Source organism: Lathyrus oleraceus, chromosome 3 (assembly GCF_024323335.1).
Source record: "Lathyrus oleraceus cultivar Zhongwan6 chromosome 3, CAAS_Psat_ZW6_1.0, whole genome shotgun sequence".
NCBI classification, from domain to species: Eukaryota; Viridiplantae; Streptophyta; class Magnoliopsida; order Fabales; family Fabaceae; genus Lathyrus; species Lathyrus oleraceus.
In genome coordinates this window covers 402,213,439-402,230,878 of record NC_066581.1, presented here as the reverse complement: position 1 = coordinate 402,230,878, position 17,440 = coordinate 402,213,439, and the positions used below count along the sequence as shown (strand labels likewise).

The following is a 17,440-nucleotide window of genomic DNA, read 5'->3' as shown; positions in this document are numbered from 1 at the left end:
CTGAACCCATAAGTACAGAAGAGGCTCTTAAGCGGAAGCTCTGGCTGAAGGCCATGAAAGAAGAACTTGATGCTATAGAGAGAAACAAGACTTGGAAGCTGACAGAACTTCCAAAAGACAAGAAAGCCATCAGCGTCAGATGGGTTTTCAAGCAGAAGTTAAAGCCAGATGGTTCAATTGGCAAACATAAAGCAAGGTTGGTAGCCAGAGGATTTCTACAGAAACTTGGGCTGGATTACTCTGAAGTGTTTGCACCTGTAGCAAGACATGAAACAATTAGAATGGTGATTGCAATAGCTGCTAACAAGAATTGGCCTCTGATGCATTTAGATGTAAAATCTGCATTTCTGAACGGTCCATTAGAAGAAGAAGTTTACGTGTCACAACCTCCTGGATTTGTGAAAAAGAATCAAGAAGGGATGGTGTACAGATTATACAAAGCTCTATATGGATTGAAACAAGCGCCCAGAGCTTGGAATCAGAAGATTGATTCATTTTTCAAGAAGCAAGGCTTTCAGAAATGTGAGATGGAGTACGGTGTCTATGTTCAGCATACTTCTGAAGGAAATATGACTCTGGTATGTTTATATGTTGATGATATACTGTTGACTGGAAGTTCTGAACAGGAGATAGCCAAGTTCAAGAAAGTTCTGATGAATGAAGTCGAAATGACTGATCTAGGCAAAATGACATACTTTCTAGGGATGGAATTCAGATACTCTGAGAAAGGTATTATTTTGCATCAGCTCAAGTATGAATTAGAACTTCTGAAGAGATTTGATCTGAAGAATTGTAAGATTGCTGTCACACCTTCTGATACAAATCAGAAACTGGATTCTGACTCTGATGGAAAGGATGTGGACGCTACAACCTTCAAACAGTTGGTTGGTTCTCTGAGGTATTTATGCAATACCAGACCTGATATTTGCTATTCAGTTGGGATGGTTAGTAGGTTCATGAGTAAACCTAAGTGGTCCCATTACCAAGCTGCTGTCAGGATTCTGGGGTATATCAAGGGAACTCTGAAGTATGGAGTATTATTTCCTTCTGGAAGAAAGGATGAGTCAGAACTTCTGAGTTATTCAGATTCTGATTGGTGTGAGTTGACAGAAGAAGTACGTCTGGGTACTTATTCAAATTTCTGGGAGGTCCCATTTCTTGGTGTTCCAAGAAGCAACCTGTTGTGGCATTGTCAACTTGTGAAGCCGAATACATTGCAGGTGCTGTTACTGCATGCCAAGCTGTGTGGATTCTGAATCTATTGCAGGATCTGAAGATTAAAGTAAACAAACCTCTGAAGTTGATGATTGACAACAAGTCTGCAATCAATCTTGCCAGAAATCCAGTGTTGCATGGGAGAAGCAAGCACATTGAGACCAAGTATCATTTTCTGAGACATCAAGTTCAGAGGGGAGTGTTAGAAGTTGTACACTGCAGCACTCAGAAACAGTTGGCAGATGTTCTGACGAAAGCTATCAAGACTGATCAATTTCTCAGATTAAGGGATGGAATTGGTGTTACAAGTTTTGATGGAATATGAATTAAGGGATGGTATTAGAAGTAATTCATATTTATTAGATGTAGTATTTTCTTAGCCCCTAAGTTTGTTAGAGGGTATTTTAGTATTTTATCCTATTCTAGTAACCCTAGTTTTAGCTTATAAATAGGGTGACAATCATTGTAACTTTTATCATGTTTTGTAGCCGTCATTCTCTTAATAGAATATTTCCGTTCATCATTTATTCTACCTTTGCACCAACAGATATAATTATTTTTATAAACGGGAAAAAATGTATTGTTTGTTACATATATTTTTATAAACGAGAGAAAGTGTATTGTTCATCTAATTATTTTTATAAACGGGAATATTTGTATTGTTTGTTACAAATATTTTTATAAATAGTAAAAAGTCTATTGTTGATACATTCATTTTTATAAATGAGAATAAGTGTATTATTTGTTACAAATATTTATATAAATGAAAAAAAAGACTATCGTTGATACAAATATTTTTATAAACAGGAATATATGTATTATTGATACAATTATTTTTAAAAATAGGAAAAAGTCTATTGTTTATATAATTATTTTTAAACGAGAAAAATTGTATTGTTTGGTACAAATATTTTTATAAACACAAAAAAGTCTATTGTTGATACAATTATTTTTATCATTTGGAATAAGTATAATTTTTTTGTTAGAAATATTTTTATACACGGGGAAATGACTATCATTGGTACAACTATTTTTATAAAAGAGAATAAGTCTATTGTTTGTTACAAATATTTTTATAAATATTGATACAAATATTGTTATATATGAGAATAAATGTTTGGTTGATACAAATATGTTTATAAATGAGAAAAAAATTATTGTTGATAAAAATATTTTTATAAACAGAAAAAATTTATTGTTGATACAAATATTTATATTAACAAAAAAAAGTTTATTGTTGACCTATATTTCAAATGTGAACATCAATTATTATGTTGAACTATATTTTTAAGTTTCAGATGAGTATATCGTTCATTATATTGAGCTCTATTTCCATTGTTTTGGAAATTAATATTAGTTTATATTTGTGATTCAGTTAATGTTTATCATCTATAATACAACTTCAGAGTTTACAATAAGATATCACAATGTGTAATACGAAACCAGACAAAACCCATGCGATAACACGAATATTTTACTAATTTAATAAGTAATTATGTATTTTACGTATGTTAGGCATTTATTAATTAATAATTTGTGGAATTTGTGATGCAAAGTCAAATTCTTTGTTTGCATTTTAATGAGTGAAGTCATCTTTTGTACCATTACATGTTACACTTATCTTTCCAAATGACTTTACAACCTTATAATAAATAAGGTTGTAATATTATATATTAGTAATATATTTACTATTTCACACCTACTAAAAATTAATATTATATGTCATAGTCCTTCACCATTATAAATACCTCACTAACGATAACTTATTCATCAACCATAGAGTACTTATCAACATAATACTAGTGTTGTAGTGATATCATATCTTTTACGTTAGGACATGCATTTTCTCATATATTCATCTTTATATGTTTCCTCTCAATATTTTTAGGAACCCCTTCCTTTTGTTTTAAACCCCAAAACCTTGTTAGTGTTACTTCAAACTTCTCATCTGATTCAGGTTGGGCATCTACTATGGCTACTTGGTATGGACCTCCGAAAGGATATGGAAGTGATGGTGTATAGTACAAATTTTTCCTTGGCCAGATTCATAATTTTATTAAAGTGCTATGTATCCACCTCAATCAAGTTCCTCTAAGTGGATTTTAGATTGTATTATGGAATCAATTAATAATGCAATTATGTTCATTTATAAGTTTCTTCTTTACTAATGACCATAATTTGTTAAAATCTTCTATCATATATCAAATTATTATTTATTTAATGGGAAAAATATATATCATGACAACAAAAATTAGAGTAAGCGACAATACTTTGTGTAATAGTCAATTCACACTGTTGGAAATCCATCAAAATTTATGGAGAATTTTAATCAATCTTGATGAACAAGATTGTTATCACCCACACAATAACAATGAAAAGAAGAACAATGGAGAAAGAAAGAAAGTAAAGAATGATGAAGGAGAAGAAGAATTAAATTCTGCAGAGTTTCTCTCTGCCCACAAATTATGGAAAAGCTCTTATTTATTTTGCAATAGCAAAATACTGTGAATTACAATATTATGAATACTCTATTCACTTCATTAAAAGAATAAGGGTTGCTCCCTCTATTTATAGATTTAGGTTAACTTGGACCTCAAGGCAAATCCCAAAACTATAAAAGGCCAAAATAATTAACACTACTAAAATAGGCATAAGTCGAAATCCTGTGTGAAGCAACATGCTTCGACACTTAGACAGACTAACACAACTCAACATACTAGATGGTTCGACACTTCCTTGTTTTGTCGAGCAACCTTCTTCGACACAAGGAATTAAAATTCAACACACCACCTAATTCAATGTGTCTAAGCTATCTACATTCATCATAGCTCTTAGTCTTCTGAACACTTCAACCTGCACTCCCTAAGATGATAATGCCACTACTGACTCCTTTCTCGAAGTCCAAGAAATTGGTGCACCATCTAGCATAAACAGATAACCAGTTGTGGATTCTCAATCCTCAACATCACTACACCAACTTGAGTCGGTGTATTCCACTAATTTTCATTCTTTTCCTTCATCAACTGCAGGAAATAAAATGCCATAGTTGAGAGTTCCTTTCAGATACCTTAGTATCCTCTTCGTCGCTGCTAGATGTGATACCTTTGGCTTCTGCATGAATCTACTCGTCATACCTACATTGTATGTTAAATCGGGCCTTATGTGACAAAGGTATCGAAGTGACCCAATAAGTCTTCTATATTGGTTTGGGTCGATATCATCTTTATCTGAATCTTTTGACTGTTGTAATTTGGGCTTAGTTGGAGTTGAAGTTGGGTTGCAATCTTGCATCTCAAATCTCTTGAGTATTTCTCCTACATACCTTATTGGGTGCATCATCAAACCTCTACCACTCTTGTAGAATTTGATGCCAAGGAAATATGAAATGTCACCCAGATATGACATTTTGAATTCCTTATTGAGATCACCTTTGAAGTCTTCGATCTCCTTCTTGCAGCTACCAGTTATCAATAGGTCATCGACATAGAGACATAGTATAAGAAATTCACACTTGCTTCTTCTTACATATATTCCATGTTCATATTTTCACTTCACATATTCCTTCTCCCTTAAAAAGCCATCTATCTTCTTATTCCAAGCTCTTAGAGCTTGTTTAAGTATGTACAGGGCTTTATGCAGCCTGTACACCTTTCTTTCTTCGCCTTGTTTCACAAACTCAACTGGTTGTGCAACATAAACTTATTCTTCTAAAAGGCCATTAAGAAATTCACATCCCACATCCATCTGACACATCTATCAATTGTTCATGTTTGTTAGACCAACAACCAACCTGATTGTTTCAATCCTAGTAACACATGCAAAAACTTCATCAAAGTCCATTCCTTCTTTATGAAGAAATCCTTTCACCACAAGTCTCTCCTTATGTTGAGTCACTTCTCCTCTAGGATTCAACTTCACCTTGTATACCCACTTCACATTGATTTCCTTCTTGTCTTGGGGAAATTCGACAAGTGACCAAGTGTTGTTGAATTTGATTGACTTCAGCTCTTCGTCCATTGCTTTCATCCACTTCGAATCTTTCAATGCCTCAAATGCATTGATAGGTTCGACATTTGTGTAGAAAGCATAATGTACCATCTCACATTCTTCATTGACCATATCATCTTATGTAATCACATATTCTTGTAACCTTGCAGGCATGTGTCTTGTTCTTTGATGTCTGCTTGGGCTTGCTTCACCTCTGACTTCTTCCTATCGAACTTCTCTTTTGACTTCACCAGTTGGTTCATCACAAGAGATTTTCACTGAATCTTTCTTTACATTCTCAGTCCAATACCACTCCTTAAGCTCATCTATGATCACGTCCCTGCTGATCACCACTTGCTTATTCACTAGGTCGAACAACTTGTATCCTCCAGTCGAATGATATCCTATCAAGATCATCTGATTCGACTTGTCATCAAGTTTTCTTCTTAATTGATCTGACATATGTCTATGTGTTATAGATCCAAACACCTTCAGATGACTTAAGTTAGGCTTAACACCAGACCAACATTATTCTGGCGTGATTCCTTCTATCTTATTTGTCGGACATTTGTTCAGGATATATGTCACAGTCGACACAACTTCTCTTCATAATTCTTTGGGTAGATGTTTTCCTTTCAATATACTTCTAACCATATTCATGATGGTTCTATTCTTCCTTTTTGCGACTCCATTCTGCTGTGGAGTGTAGGGTGGCACCACCTCATGCACAATCCCTTCTTTCACACATAATGTATTGAAATCTTTCGACACATATCATCTGAATGAGAAGAGCGATCCAAAATGCAACGGAATTTAAAATTTCTCCTTTAGTGATCCTTATGAATGGGCATGATCAGTATTAGAATCATTACCTCTTGTGGAGATTGTAACCTTTGGTGCAGATCTACGGAGCGATCACGAATGTTGAACGATGACAACGCCTCTACTCAGTCCACACGAACGGATTCCTTCAATCTCAGTGCTAACTTCTACGAATGAAGGCTTTGAGTGAGAGAGAGTGAGAGAAACGGAATTGCAACTGCACAAATGCTTCTACACAAGGGTTCTATTTATAGAACCACTTGTGTGGGTTGCAAGCTAAAAAAAAGACCACTCAAGTGTATGTGGCCCATATCTTATAATATGCCAAAATCACTTAAGCGCGTGGTACCTTACCATATTTCGTATTCTACTTAAGTACACCGTACCTTACGATGTTCTACAATTCACTTAAGTGCGCCGTACATTACGATATTCCTTAGTTACTCTATCTCTCATCAATCCATCCTTTTATGTGTGACCCTGTAGGTTTTCGCGGCATTGGCAATTATATTAAATCATGTATTTAACATAATAAAAAGTGAGCGGTATCTAACAACACATCACTGCTACCCAAGACACGAAAATGTCATGTGATCTGACAAATCCTTTTGTGATAATACTTATGTGTACAATTACCCTTTTGCCCTTATGTCTATATTGAACACAAGGCATAGACCGTGTCATCCTTGTCCAGTTCAATATTGGGCCCATAGACATTTATCCTGTTATGCAGGATGGGTAAATTCCATCTAGGTCACTTATGTCCCTTAGCATGCATCGTGGAGTACCCATCAACTATCTTTATGGTCATCCAGTTACAGACAATGTTTGATCAGCAATAAGGCACTCAACTCTACATCTAGGGTCCATAATGGTTTCAGGTCGAAGGGTGGTATACACCATTATCACCATAAGAATAACTTATGACACTTTGCATAACATTCTATATAGTATTCTCATAGCGGGTCAATCCAGTATAAATATTACTCTTAATATTTATACTTATGTTTAAGACTTGATAACTCCTTATCCATGATCCATGAGATGTGATCATCAGTCTATATACATAATAGTCTTAATGCTTTAATGTTATCCTACTTCACAATAAAGCTCGACTATGGATACTTCAAGAATAATGTTCTTATGTTTAATGTGATCTCATGATTAAGTCACCCTTGATACATTAAACGAATTATCTATTATAGGGACTTTATTAGACAAACATAATAAAGAAAAATTATTTTATTAATAATAAATAATTCGATACAAGTACCAAAAGTATTGGCCTCTAGGGCTTACACCAACAATCTCCCACTAGCACTAGAGCCAATCAGGCATACCCCTAATGCCCATAGATCTAGTATGGCCATCATGCTTCTGCCGCGCAAGAGGCTTTGTCAGTGGGTCAGCAATATTGTCAAGTGTAGGTACTCTGCATATTTTCACATCTCCTCTATCTATTATCTCTCGAATGAGGTGATAACGCCTAAGTATGTGTTTGGATCGTTGGTGAGATCTAGGTTCCTTAGCTTGTGTGATAGCACCATTGTTATCACAATAGAGACCAATGGGATCCACAATGCTAGGAACTATGCCAAGTTCACTAATGAACTTTTTGATCCAAACAACTTCCTTTGTTGCACTTGAGGCAGCAATATACTCGGCCTCGGTTGTAGAATCAACAACTTTATCTTGCTTTAAACTTTTCCAGCTCACAACGCCACCGTTTAAGCAAAATACATAACCAGATTGCGATCTTTAATAACAATATTTTCTATTCAAGAAATTTTCTTCGCCTTTTGGCAACCTAATCAACTCTTTCTTTTTTGTCATCCTTAGTTCCACGAACTACAGAGCTTTGATTTTTTTCGTTGCACTATGAGGATACATAGGCACGAGGGTCCGAATCATTGACGAGCACACTAATTATTAAACCTTTTTCACCTTTTCGCAAGTAATCTTTATATAATAATACTCATTCGAGAAAGAACAAACAAAATGGTTCCCGTTGAGTACAACGGATGTGAGGGGTGCTAATACCTTTCCCTTGCATAACTGACTCCGTTACCCTTTTTCTCTTCCCCTGGGTTTTATCAATGTTTTCCCTTTCCTTTGGGATTAAATAAAGTTTGATCGCGACTATGTTGTATCTTCAAGCGTGTGATACACTCAGATATTTTTCATTGCGTGATAGTTCTAGGTTTTAACCACTTGTATAGTTGATCAAGGTACCATTCCTTTGCTTTGATGATCAAAGAATATCGGAACAACCTCACTTGGGAGGTTAAATATGTTTTATTTCACTAAAATTATTTACTATTGTTTTATGACGAAATGATATATTACATTTTTTATTACGCTTTATTGGTTGATGCATTTTATTAATATTTTCTATTATGATATTACTTTGAGTTTTTAGAGTTTTATGACTAGTCTTTTGTTATGTGATACGATGCAGATTGTTGTTGTTCTTCATCCAGAGAGGGCCAATGTGTCCAAGGTACTTTTGGTTATGATAATGTCTCCAAGGTATTTCGTAAATTTTGTTTATTATTGTAATGAATGTTTTATATAAGTGTGTTTGTTTTCCCCTCAAAAGGCAGTTAATTACTATTGTCATCCAAATGTCATAACTTAGATGTCAGTTAAGAAAAATTCATTATTTTTAGTTCCGCTTTAGTCCCTTAATAAAAATTAGTTACAGTTTGGTCTCTTCCATTAGTTTAGCTTTGAAAATGTTATTATTTGCCAACGTGGCGTGCCAACTGTGTAATGACTCATCAGAATTATTTTAAAAAACCATTATTTAAGGTTGTCTATGTTAGAATCTAGGTTATGTTGAACATTCTTGTGTTTATTGACTTCCTCGATCCCATCGTGTAAAAAAATCTCCTCTTGTGTTTACTTTCTTCCTCAATCCCATCGGGTAAAAAAACCTCCTCTTGTGTTTACCTTCTTCCTCAATCTGTTTCTAGGGTTTAAAACTTCATCTTCTCCAATGTCAAACTTGTCAAGCAGTGTTTCTATTGGAACAACTGGGTCGGTAATCTGTAGAAGCAAGAGGAGGGAGTGTTTTTGTAAATAAGAAAGTGTTATTTGTACTGTGGGTGACATGAACAATGTTAATTTTGGGGGGAAAATTAAGGTTGTAGAAATTACAAAAATCATATGCATAAGGGATGCAATTATTTCAAATGGTTAGATGATGACATTGTTGATGAAAGGGATCTGAAGATTCAAATGAAAAAGAAGAAACTGTACAAATTGAAGAATGAAATCAGTCAGACTAGAGGATTATTGAAAGTTTCCATTATGGTTGGAATGTTGAGTTTAGTGTTGGATGTTGTATTTGTAACAATATATTTTTAGTGTCGAATGCTTATCTGTCTTTTATGTGTATCTATCTGTCATGAAACATGTCTGTCAACATTGTTATGTATGTTGGCTGCATTTGGTGTAATGTTATTAGAACAAATGTAACAATGTGAAATGTTATTAGAACAAATGTGAAATGTTCATTTGGTGTAATGTTATTGTAACAAAGTTATTAGAACAAATGTTGGCTGCATGAAGTTATTAGTGAAATGTTACTTTTATTTCCAATGAACATATCAAAACAAATATAATTTTGTGTAATGAGTTTATGATCTAAATAAATTTGTCATTATGTTGGCTGCAAAATGTTATTAGTGAAATGTTACTTTTGTTTATGTAATCTTGATGATAGAACATAACCATAAGTTATAACAATGTTGACATAATATAACCATAAGTCATAACAATGTTGAGAGATATATAATTTTGTAATTTTGTTTCCAATGAACACCTCTGTGAGCCATATAACCATAAGTCATAACAAAAGGTTGATTTGTAAATTATAACAAAAGGTTGCATTAGAAGTTATTACAAAAGTGGCATTATAAGCCATAAGTAAGAAACTACAAAAATAGGCATTGTTAGCTATATGTTACAGAACACAACCAACAAAAGTGGCATCACAAGACATAAGTCATAAACAACAAAATAGACATTGTTAGCCATGTGTTACATAACAAAACAAAAAAAGTTATTAAGATCAAAGCATAAGCATTAGTGTTGGCTAAGAACAGGTTTTAGGCCTTTTTGAAGTCTCCTTTTATTTTTGGGTGGTTGTTAAGTTGAACCTCTAGTTGGTGTTGGATGACATGAAGCAGTAGGTAGTGATGGTTGACTTGAAGCAGCAGGTAGTGATGGCTGACTCAAAACAGTATTTGGAGTAGGATGAGTCGCAGTAGCAGCAGTTGGAGTAGGTTGAGTAGCAACAACAGTTGGGGTAGGTTGAGTAGCAGCAATTGGGTTAGACTCAAAAGTAGCAACATTTGGGCTAGACTCAGTAGCGGTAGCAATTGGGGTAGGTTGAGTTGAAGTTGTAGGCAGCTTGCATGTGAACTTGTTGTGACCATCCTTATGGCATCGACTGCATTTGATACCAATATTCGCTCGTTTGAGATGTGACTCATTTCTCACTTGCTCTCTAGCGTCCTTGTTCCATTTCTTCTTGGGTCTACCAGGTTGCCTTTTTATGGGGGTGATTGCAGATCAACAACATCTATTTTTATCCAAAGAGATTCCCCATTGACTGGATAAATCATTGGTGCATAGCAAGCCTTATATCACTCCTTTTTGTAATATTCAGGCACAAAATCATCAACTTGTAAATACTAATCTTTCATACATGAAATTGCATGAAAGCATGGCAGTCCTGTCAACATCCACCTTCTACATGAACATTCATGCTTTGATAAATTAATAGCAAACTTTTCTCCATTGAATGATATATGCCTAACTTCATAGTCAAATTCACCTGCACGCCTATTACAAATGCAGAAAATAATTATGAAATCAATGTTATATCAAGTCAATTATTAATGTCTCAAACAAATATGAAGCACTGCCTAACAATCCAATTGTTTGTTCTTTGTGATTCCTTTTCCAGCTTCTTTTTGATATTTGGTAGAATGTTATCATCAAATTTGGAAATCTTCTTTCTGTTGGCCTCCCACATTTGCATCAGGTACACTCTTATCTCTTCAATCATAGTCACAATAGGCTTGGCTCTTGCTGCTACAAATACTGAGTTGAATGCCTCTGACATGTTATTCACCAAAGTATCACACCTTGGACTAGTTCTAAACCTTGATTTCCTCCAAAACCTCAATGGAATCTTTCACAAGTTCTTGAATGCCTCTTCATTATCACTTTTTATTTCATGCATTATTTTTTCCAAACATTTGCATGACTAACTGTTACAGCCTTCCACATTAATTCCTTTAATTTAGCACCTGGAAACTTCTTCCTGAAATTGCTATATAATTGCCTAACAAGAATATCACATATCAAAGGTATCCACATAAGTACCTAACAAGAATAATTCATGTCTCAAAGGTATCCACGTCAAATATGACTTAATAATAATGAATACCTAACATAAAACCTTTGGTCAACCTCTATTAGCAACTCATCAAGTGCAGACAACAAACCTTGCATTACAGTCATGAATATGTAAGCAATAATTAAAACAGACCAGTCAGATGTGTAAGCAATAATTAAAATAGATCAGTCAGATGTCAATACCTTTTGTTGATCACTTATAAATGTATAAGTCTTACATAATCTGACACCTCCCAAATCAGATATCAATAGCTCCAAAAACCAACTCCATAAATCTTTGGTTTCTTTCTCAAATACAACAAATGCTATTTGCAGCATTTGGTCATTTGGATTCTCTAGAAATCAGGGTCAACTTGTCAAACCTCATATAACTCGTTGTAACCTAATCTATTAAACTCAACAAACACACACCATGATAGATAACACACTCAAACCTATCAGTCATGACCTAATAATGCATACAAAAATGTAGAAATGAGTCTTCGAAGTAGGAGAAAATGTTAAAGTTTTTCTTTTTTAAATAGTAAGCACATAAACGTACCTTAGACTAGAAATGAACAAAGGTGAAAGTTAATGAGTTGCGTCCTCTTCGTAGCTCTAACCATCGTTGTCTTCTTCGCTCCAATTTCTTCTTCTTCGCAGTAGCTAGGGTTTCAGATAATGTGAAGTAGAATTATGAACTAGCGTTTAGATATTATGTTTCTAAAAGTATGAAGTAATTGAAACAATAACAATATGTGTATTAATAATTGAAACAACAATAACAATATGTCATGTCAGTAATTCATTATGCCACGTTGGCGTTTTTTTTGATGTTTTTCCACTATAATTTAACAGAAGGGACATATAAGGCTAACAGAGATGTCTTAAAGGATTATATTATAACGTTTTCGAATTGAGGAATTAAATAAAAACCACAAATTAACTTGAGGAACTAAAAAATGAATTAAGCCTATAATTAACATTGTATCATTCAAAGTGCATTAATATTATTCTTATATTTAATTATAATAAACCATACAACGAAACTTAAAAGTTACTTTCAACCATAGTGAAAATGTTTATAATTTTTGTTTACTTATTTATACAGACATTAATTATTGTTGGAAATTATTTTATTTACTTCTTCATTAATTTAATTAACCAAAAGTCATAGCACATTTTTGAGATAAATAAATATTTTTTTTAAAATAATGAAAGTCCATTCATAGTTTTTTAATAATAATAGTTTTTTAAAATAAATTGGTAATAATAAACGTTTTTTTCAACTATTATAACAATATATATTATTTCCTTAATCATTTCACGTGTATTGATCTTTACATAATCGAAAATAAACATTGCTTTTATAACTATTATGATTAATTAAAATAACATATAACATATTTATTACATTAATATTATTTCAATTTAATGTAACATATCTATTAAAAAATGTGGGAAAATGATTCTTTTGTAAGGATTAAAGAGTAAAAAGAATAATTTTAATGAGAGAAAGTTCACTATTTTTAAAAATTTAGGTTAATTTGTCATAATAATATTTATTTGTCATTGATAGTATAATAAAGTTAATGAGACAAATATATTAATATATGGAAAAAATCGTTAAATACAGAAAAAGTTCAAATACTTTTATAATGGACTTTATTTTTATATATGAAAAAGTGTAATGTTATAAATTGGAAAAAATGTTAGTTTTTTATATAAATATTTTTATAAAAGAGAAAAAATATATAAATACTTTTATAAATGGGAAAAGTATTTTGTTGATATAAATATTTTAATAAACGGAAAAAGTGTATTCTTCAAACAAATATTTTTATAACGAGAAAAAGTGTATTGTCGATACAAATATATTTTTAAACGAGAAAAAAATGTATGACTGATACTAATATTTTTATAAACAGGAAAAAAAGTATACCGTTGATACAAATATTTTTATAAATGGGAAAAAATATATTGTTGATACAAATATTTTTGATAAATGAGAAAAATATAGTATTGATATAATTATTTTTTTTAAATGGGAATAAGTGTAGTTTTTCTTACAAATACTTTTATAAATTGTAAAAAGATTATTGTTGATACAAATATTTTTATAAACGAGAATAAATGTATTGTTGTTAAAAATATTTTTATAAACAAGAAAAAATCTACCGTTGATACAATTATTTTTATAAATAGGAATAAGTGTATTGTTTGTTACGAATATTTTTATAAATAAGAAAAAGTCTATTATTGATACAGTTATTTTTATAAACACGAATAAGTGTATTGTTTGTTAGAAATATTTTTATAAATGGAAAAAAGTTTATTGTTGATACATTCATTTTTATAAATTAAAATAAGTGTATTATTTGTTAAAAATATTTATATAAGCGGGAAAAGACTATAGTTGATAAACAAGAATAAGCGTATTGTTGATTCAAGTATTTTTAAAAACGGGAAAAAGTCTATTGTTTATAAAATTATTTCTAAATGGGAAAAAGTTTGTTATTTACTACAAATATTTTTATAAACACAATTTTTTTTACTATTGATACAATCATTTTTAAAAATCGGAATAAGTGTTTTGTTAGAAATATTTTTATAAATGAGAAAATATCTACCATTGATACAATTATTTATATAAAAGAGAAAATATCTACCATTGATACAATTATTGTTGATACATATATTTTTATATATTATTGATAAAAATATTTTTGTAAATAACAAATTTTTTATTATTGATACAAATATTTATATAACAGAAAAAGTTTATTACTGAGCTATATTTCAAATGTGTACATCATTTATTATGTTGAACTATATTTTCACGTTTCAAATGCGTATATTAGCTATATTTCTATTATTTTAAAATTAATATTAGTTTATATTTGTAATTCTGTGAATATTTATCATCTATAATATAATTTTATATTTGACAATGAGATATCACAATGTGTAATATGAAACTAGATGGAACTCGTGCAATAGCATGAGTTTTTTTACTAATTTAATAAATAATTATGTATTTTATATATTTTTTCATTTATTAATTAAAATTTTCAGGAACTTTGACGCAAAGTCAAATTCTTATTAAATACCTTTAATAAAACCTTTGTTAGTTTTTTAATGAGTGAAGACTTTACAACCTTATAATAAATAAGGTTGTAATATTATATATTAGTAATATATTTATAATTTCACACCTACTAAAAAATAACAATAAATATTTATTAAGAATGTCAAATATGAAATAATTTATAATTTTTAATACTAATAACATTGTAAGGAATTTTTTTAAAAAAATTAAGTCACACTATTCGGTATTAGTTTAAATTATTTAGATGTTTTTAAAACAAATATTAGTTCTAACCACGTTTTCTGAATTAAGTCGCACTATGGTCTTAGTTTAAATTATTTAGAAGTTTTTAAAACAAAAATTTGTTCTAACCACATTGGTCTTAGTTTGTGAAAATTGTTAATATTTTGAATCTTTTTTATTGTGTAAAATAAAAAATAAAATAAATTACATAGTGAATAATTTTATTATGAATAAGTTTTATAAAAGTTTAAAACAAACTTTTAAATATAAAATAAAATAAAATTAAAATTAATATATTTAAATTTACTATTGGTTTACCCAAATTTTCAGTGTGAATAAATTAATTATATTCTCAAATGAATATATTATATTTTTATCAGGATTAACTTGATACTGTATGAGTAGAAAAAGATTAATGTACGTTGAATCTTTTCTAAAAATTATTACCATTTAACTATTTTTGTAAAGAGAATTTGAACTTATCTTTTAAAATATTTACAATATGTCATAGTCTTAATTACCGGTTCGAAATTCTTCTCCATAAATACCTCACTAAACATAGCTTATTCATCAAACGATAGAGTACTTACCAACATAATACTAGTGTTGTAGTGATATCATGGCTTTTCCGTTAGGAGATGCATTTTCTCATATATTCATCTTTGTATGTTTTCTCTCAATATTCATAGGAACCCCTTCCTTTTGTTTTAAATCCAAAAACCTTGTTAGTATTACTTCAAACTTCTCATCGATTCAGGTTGGGCATCTACTATGGCTACTTGGTATGGTCCCCCGGAAGGTTATGGAAGTGATGGTATATAGTTGAAATTTCTCCTTGGCAAGATTCATTATTTTTTTAACCAAATAATTGTTTAAATGATTTTAATTCATGTGTTAATTAATTATGTAGCCGGTGCTTGTGGTTATGGAAAAGCTGTTAGCCAACCTCCATACAACTCAATGATAGCAGCAGGAAACCCTTTCATCTACCAATCAGGCAAAGGATGCGGTTCATGTTATGAGGTCTGACCATTAATACCATATATATACATTTAAAAAATGAAGTCTCTCAAAAAGTGAATATATTTTATTAACAAAAGTATTGACTTTTGAAAAGTTTTTTCTTAACAACATTTATTGGTTATTAAATATTTGTGTTAATAATTTATATATTGACATTTATTGTTCTAATTAATTTCAGATAAAGTGCACAGGAAATTCTGCTTGCTCAGGCAACCCTATTAGGGTAGTTATCACTGATTTGTGTCCTGAATGTAGTCATTATTTTGATTTGAGTGGCAAAGCTTTTGGTTCCATGGCAAATTCTGGTCAAGCTAACAACCTACGCACTGCTGGAAAAATATACGTTCAATATCAAAAGTGTCCCTAATGATTGGAAATCTTTTAAAATTTTATTTAAACCTTAATCAAGCCCCCGGTGGACTACTAGTTATAGTGCTATGTATCCACCTCAATCAAGACCCGTTTGTATTATGGAATCAATTAATAATGCAATTATGTTGATTTATAACTTATTGAGTCAATTATAAGTTTATTCTTTACTAATTATCACATATGGTTAAAATCTTCTATCATATATCAAATTATTATTTATTTAATGGAAAATTAAAAAAAATATCTTGATAACAAAACTTAGATTATGCGACAATATTTTGGGTATTAATCAACTGACACTAGATAATTTTTGGATTCTTAAAGCGGTTTTGAAAGGGTTTAAATTGATGTCTCCCCTAACAGTTAATTTTTGGAAGACTTGTTTTGTGGATATCTATATGTAGGAAATCTTAATAGTAGGATTGATGTGATTCCTTTCATGTGTTTTGGTACTATACAAGAAAGTTAAGCTCCTAGGATAATTTGGTTCTCAACTATCTGATATTTTCTATTTTATGTTATAATGTGTCAGACAGTGTGTAGGGAGATGGTTTAAATTCACTAGGGGAAACCAAAGAAAAAGATGGTTGGGAGTAAAAAGCATTAGGCTATTGAGCATTAGTCTTGTAGGATAATGGCGATGGATGTAACACCCTTCTAAAATACCCCAAATATTAATTAAAACAACAAAATATAAATCAGAGTAAATATGCAATTAAGGGTGTCACACTTGACACTTCACACCGTTTTCCAAAATATCCTGTCATGCTCATTTATTTAATCAAAATAAAACATTTGCATAATTCGCAGCGGATAAAGTCTAACAACAATACAAAACATGTAACACATTACATGTAAACTTGTTCAACAATCAACAATGAAAAACAAGTAAAACATCCCGTCCCGATGTTACATCTACCAGAGCATGACCCACTAAGGAACTACACTAGACTCCAAGGACTAGCTTCTACTCAATCACTGCTCGTTACCTGAAACAAAGTTGTAAGGGTGAGTTCCTCAATCGATATAATAAGCATTATAAAGTATCATGTAATGCTAAGTAAATTAACACATTTCATCACCCTAATCATATCACACATTCAACAACGGTAACATCAACTAGTAATCATCATCATACTCAACTCAACACAAAACACACGTATAATATTGGAATACATCCATTCATATTATACGCCATACATATATTATGCAATGAGACTCCATGCATGCGGTACCGATTATTCGTGAACATATAGTTCAACCTCACCGATCAAATCCAGA

At 31.3% G+C, this 17,440-nt stretch overlaps 1 protein-coding gene across 3 annotated transcripts; it reads left to right on the top strand.

Annotated features, from left to right (window-relative positions):
- The first annotated feature begins 3,002 nt into the window (after nucleotides 1-3,002).
- On the top strand, nucleotides 3,003-16,289 carry LOC127129332 (putative expansin-B14). 3 transcript variants are annotated; one of them, XM_051058547.1, is made up of 4 exons: nucleotides 3,003-3,172; nucleotides 15,522-15,578; nucleotides 15,675-15,787; nucleotides 15,966-16,289. In XM_051058547.1, exons 2-4 carry the CDS (start codon nucleotides 15,536-15,538, stop codon nucleotides 16,152-16,154), a joined length of 345 nt encoding a protein of 114 aa, XP_050914504.1. In that variant the 5' UTR covers nucleotides 3,003-3,172; nucleotides 15,522-15,535; the 3' UTR covers nucleotides 16,155-16,289. The 3 variants fall into 3 exon arrangements, with proteins under 3 accessions (XP_050914504.1, XP_050914505.1, XP_050914503.1); XM_051058548.1 differs by lacking the exon at nucleotides 15,522-15,578 and having other exon boundaries at nucleotides 3,003-3,229; XM_051058546.1 differs by lacking the exon at nucleotides 3,003-3,172 and having other exon boundaries at nucleotides 15,326-15,578.
- Nucleotides 16,290-17,440: the final 1,151 nt, after the last annotated feature.

Coding starts and splice junctions, on each gene's coding strand:
- LOC127129332 (XM_051058547.1), top strand. CDS start 15,536: ATGGCTACTTGGTATGGTCCCCCGGAAGGTTATGGAAGTGATG. Junction 15,579..15,674: donor GGAAGGTTATGGAAGTGATG/GTATATAGTTGA, acceptor TTAATTATGTAG/CCGGTGCTTGTGGTTATGGA. Junction 15,788..15,965: donor GATGCGGTTCATGTTATGAG/GTCTGACCATTA, acceptor AATTAATTTCAG/ATAAAGTGCACAGGAAATTC.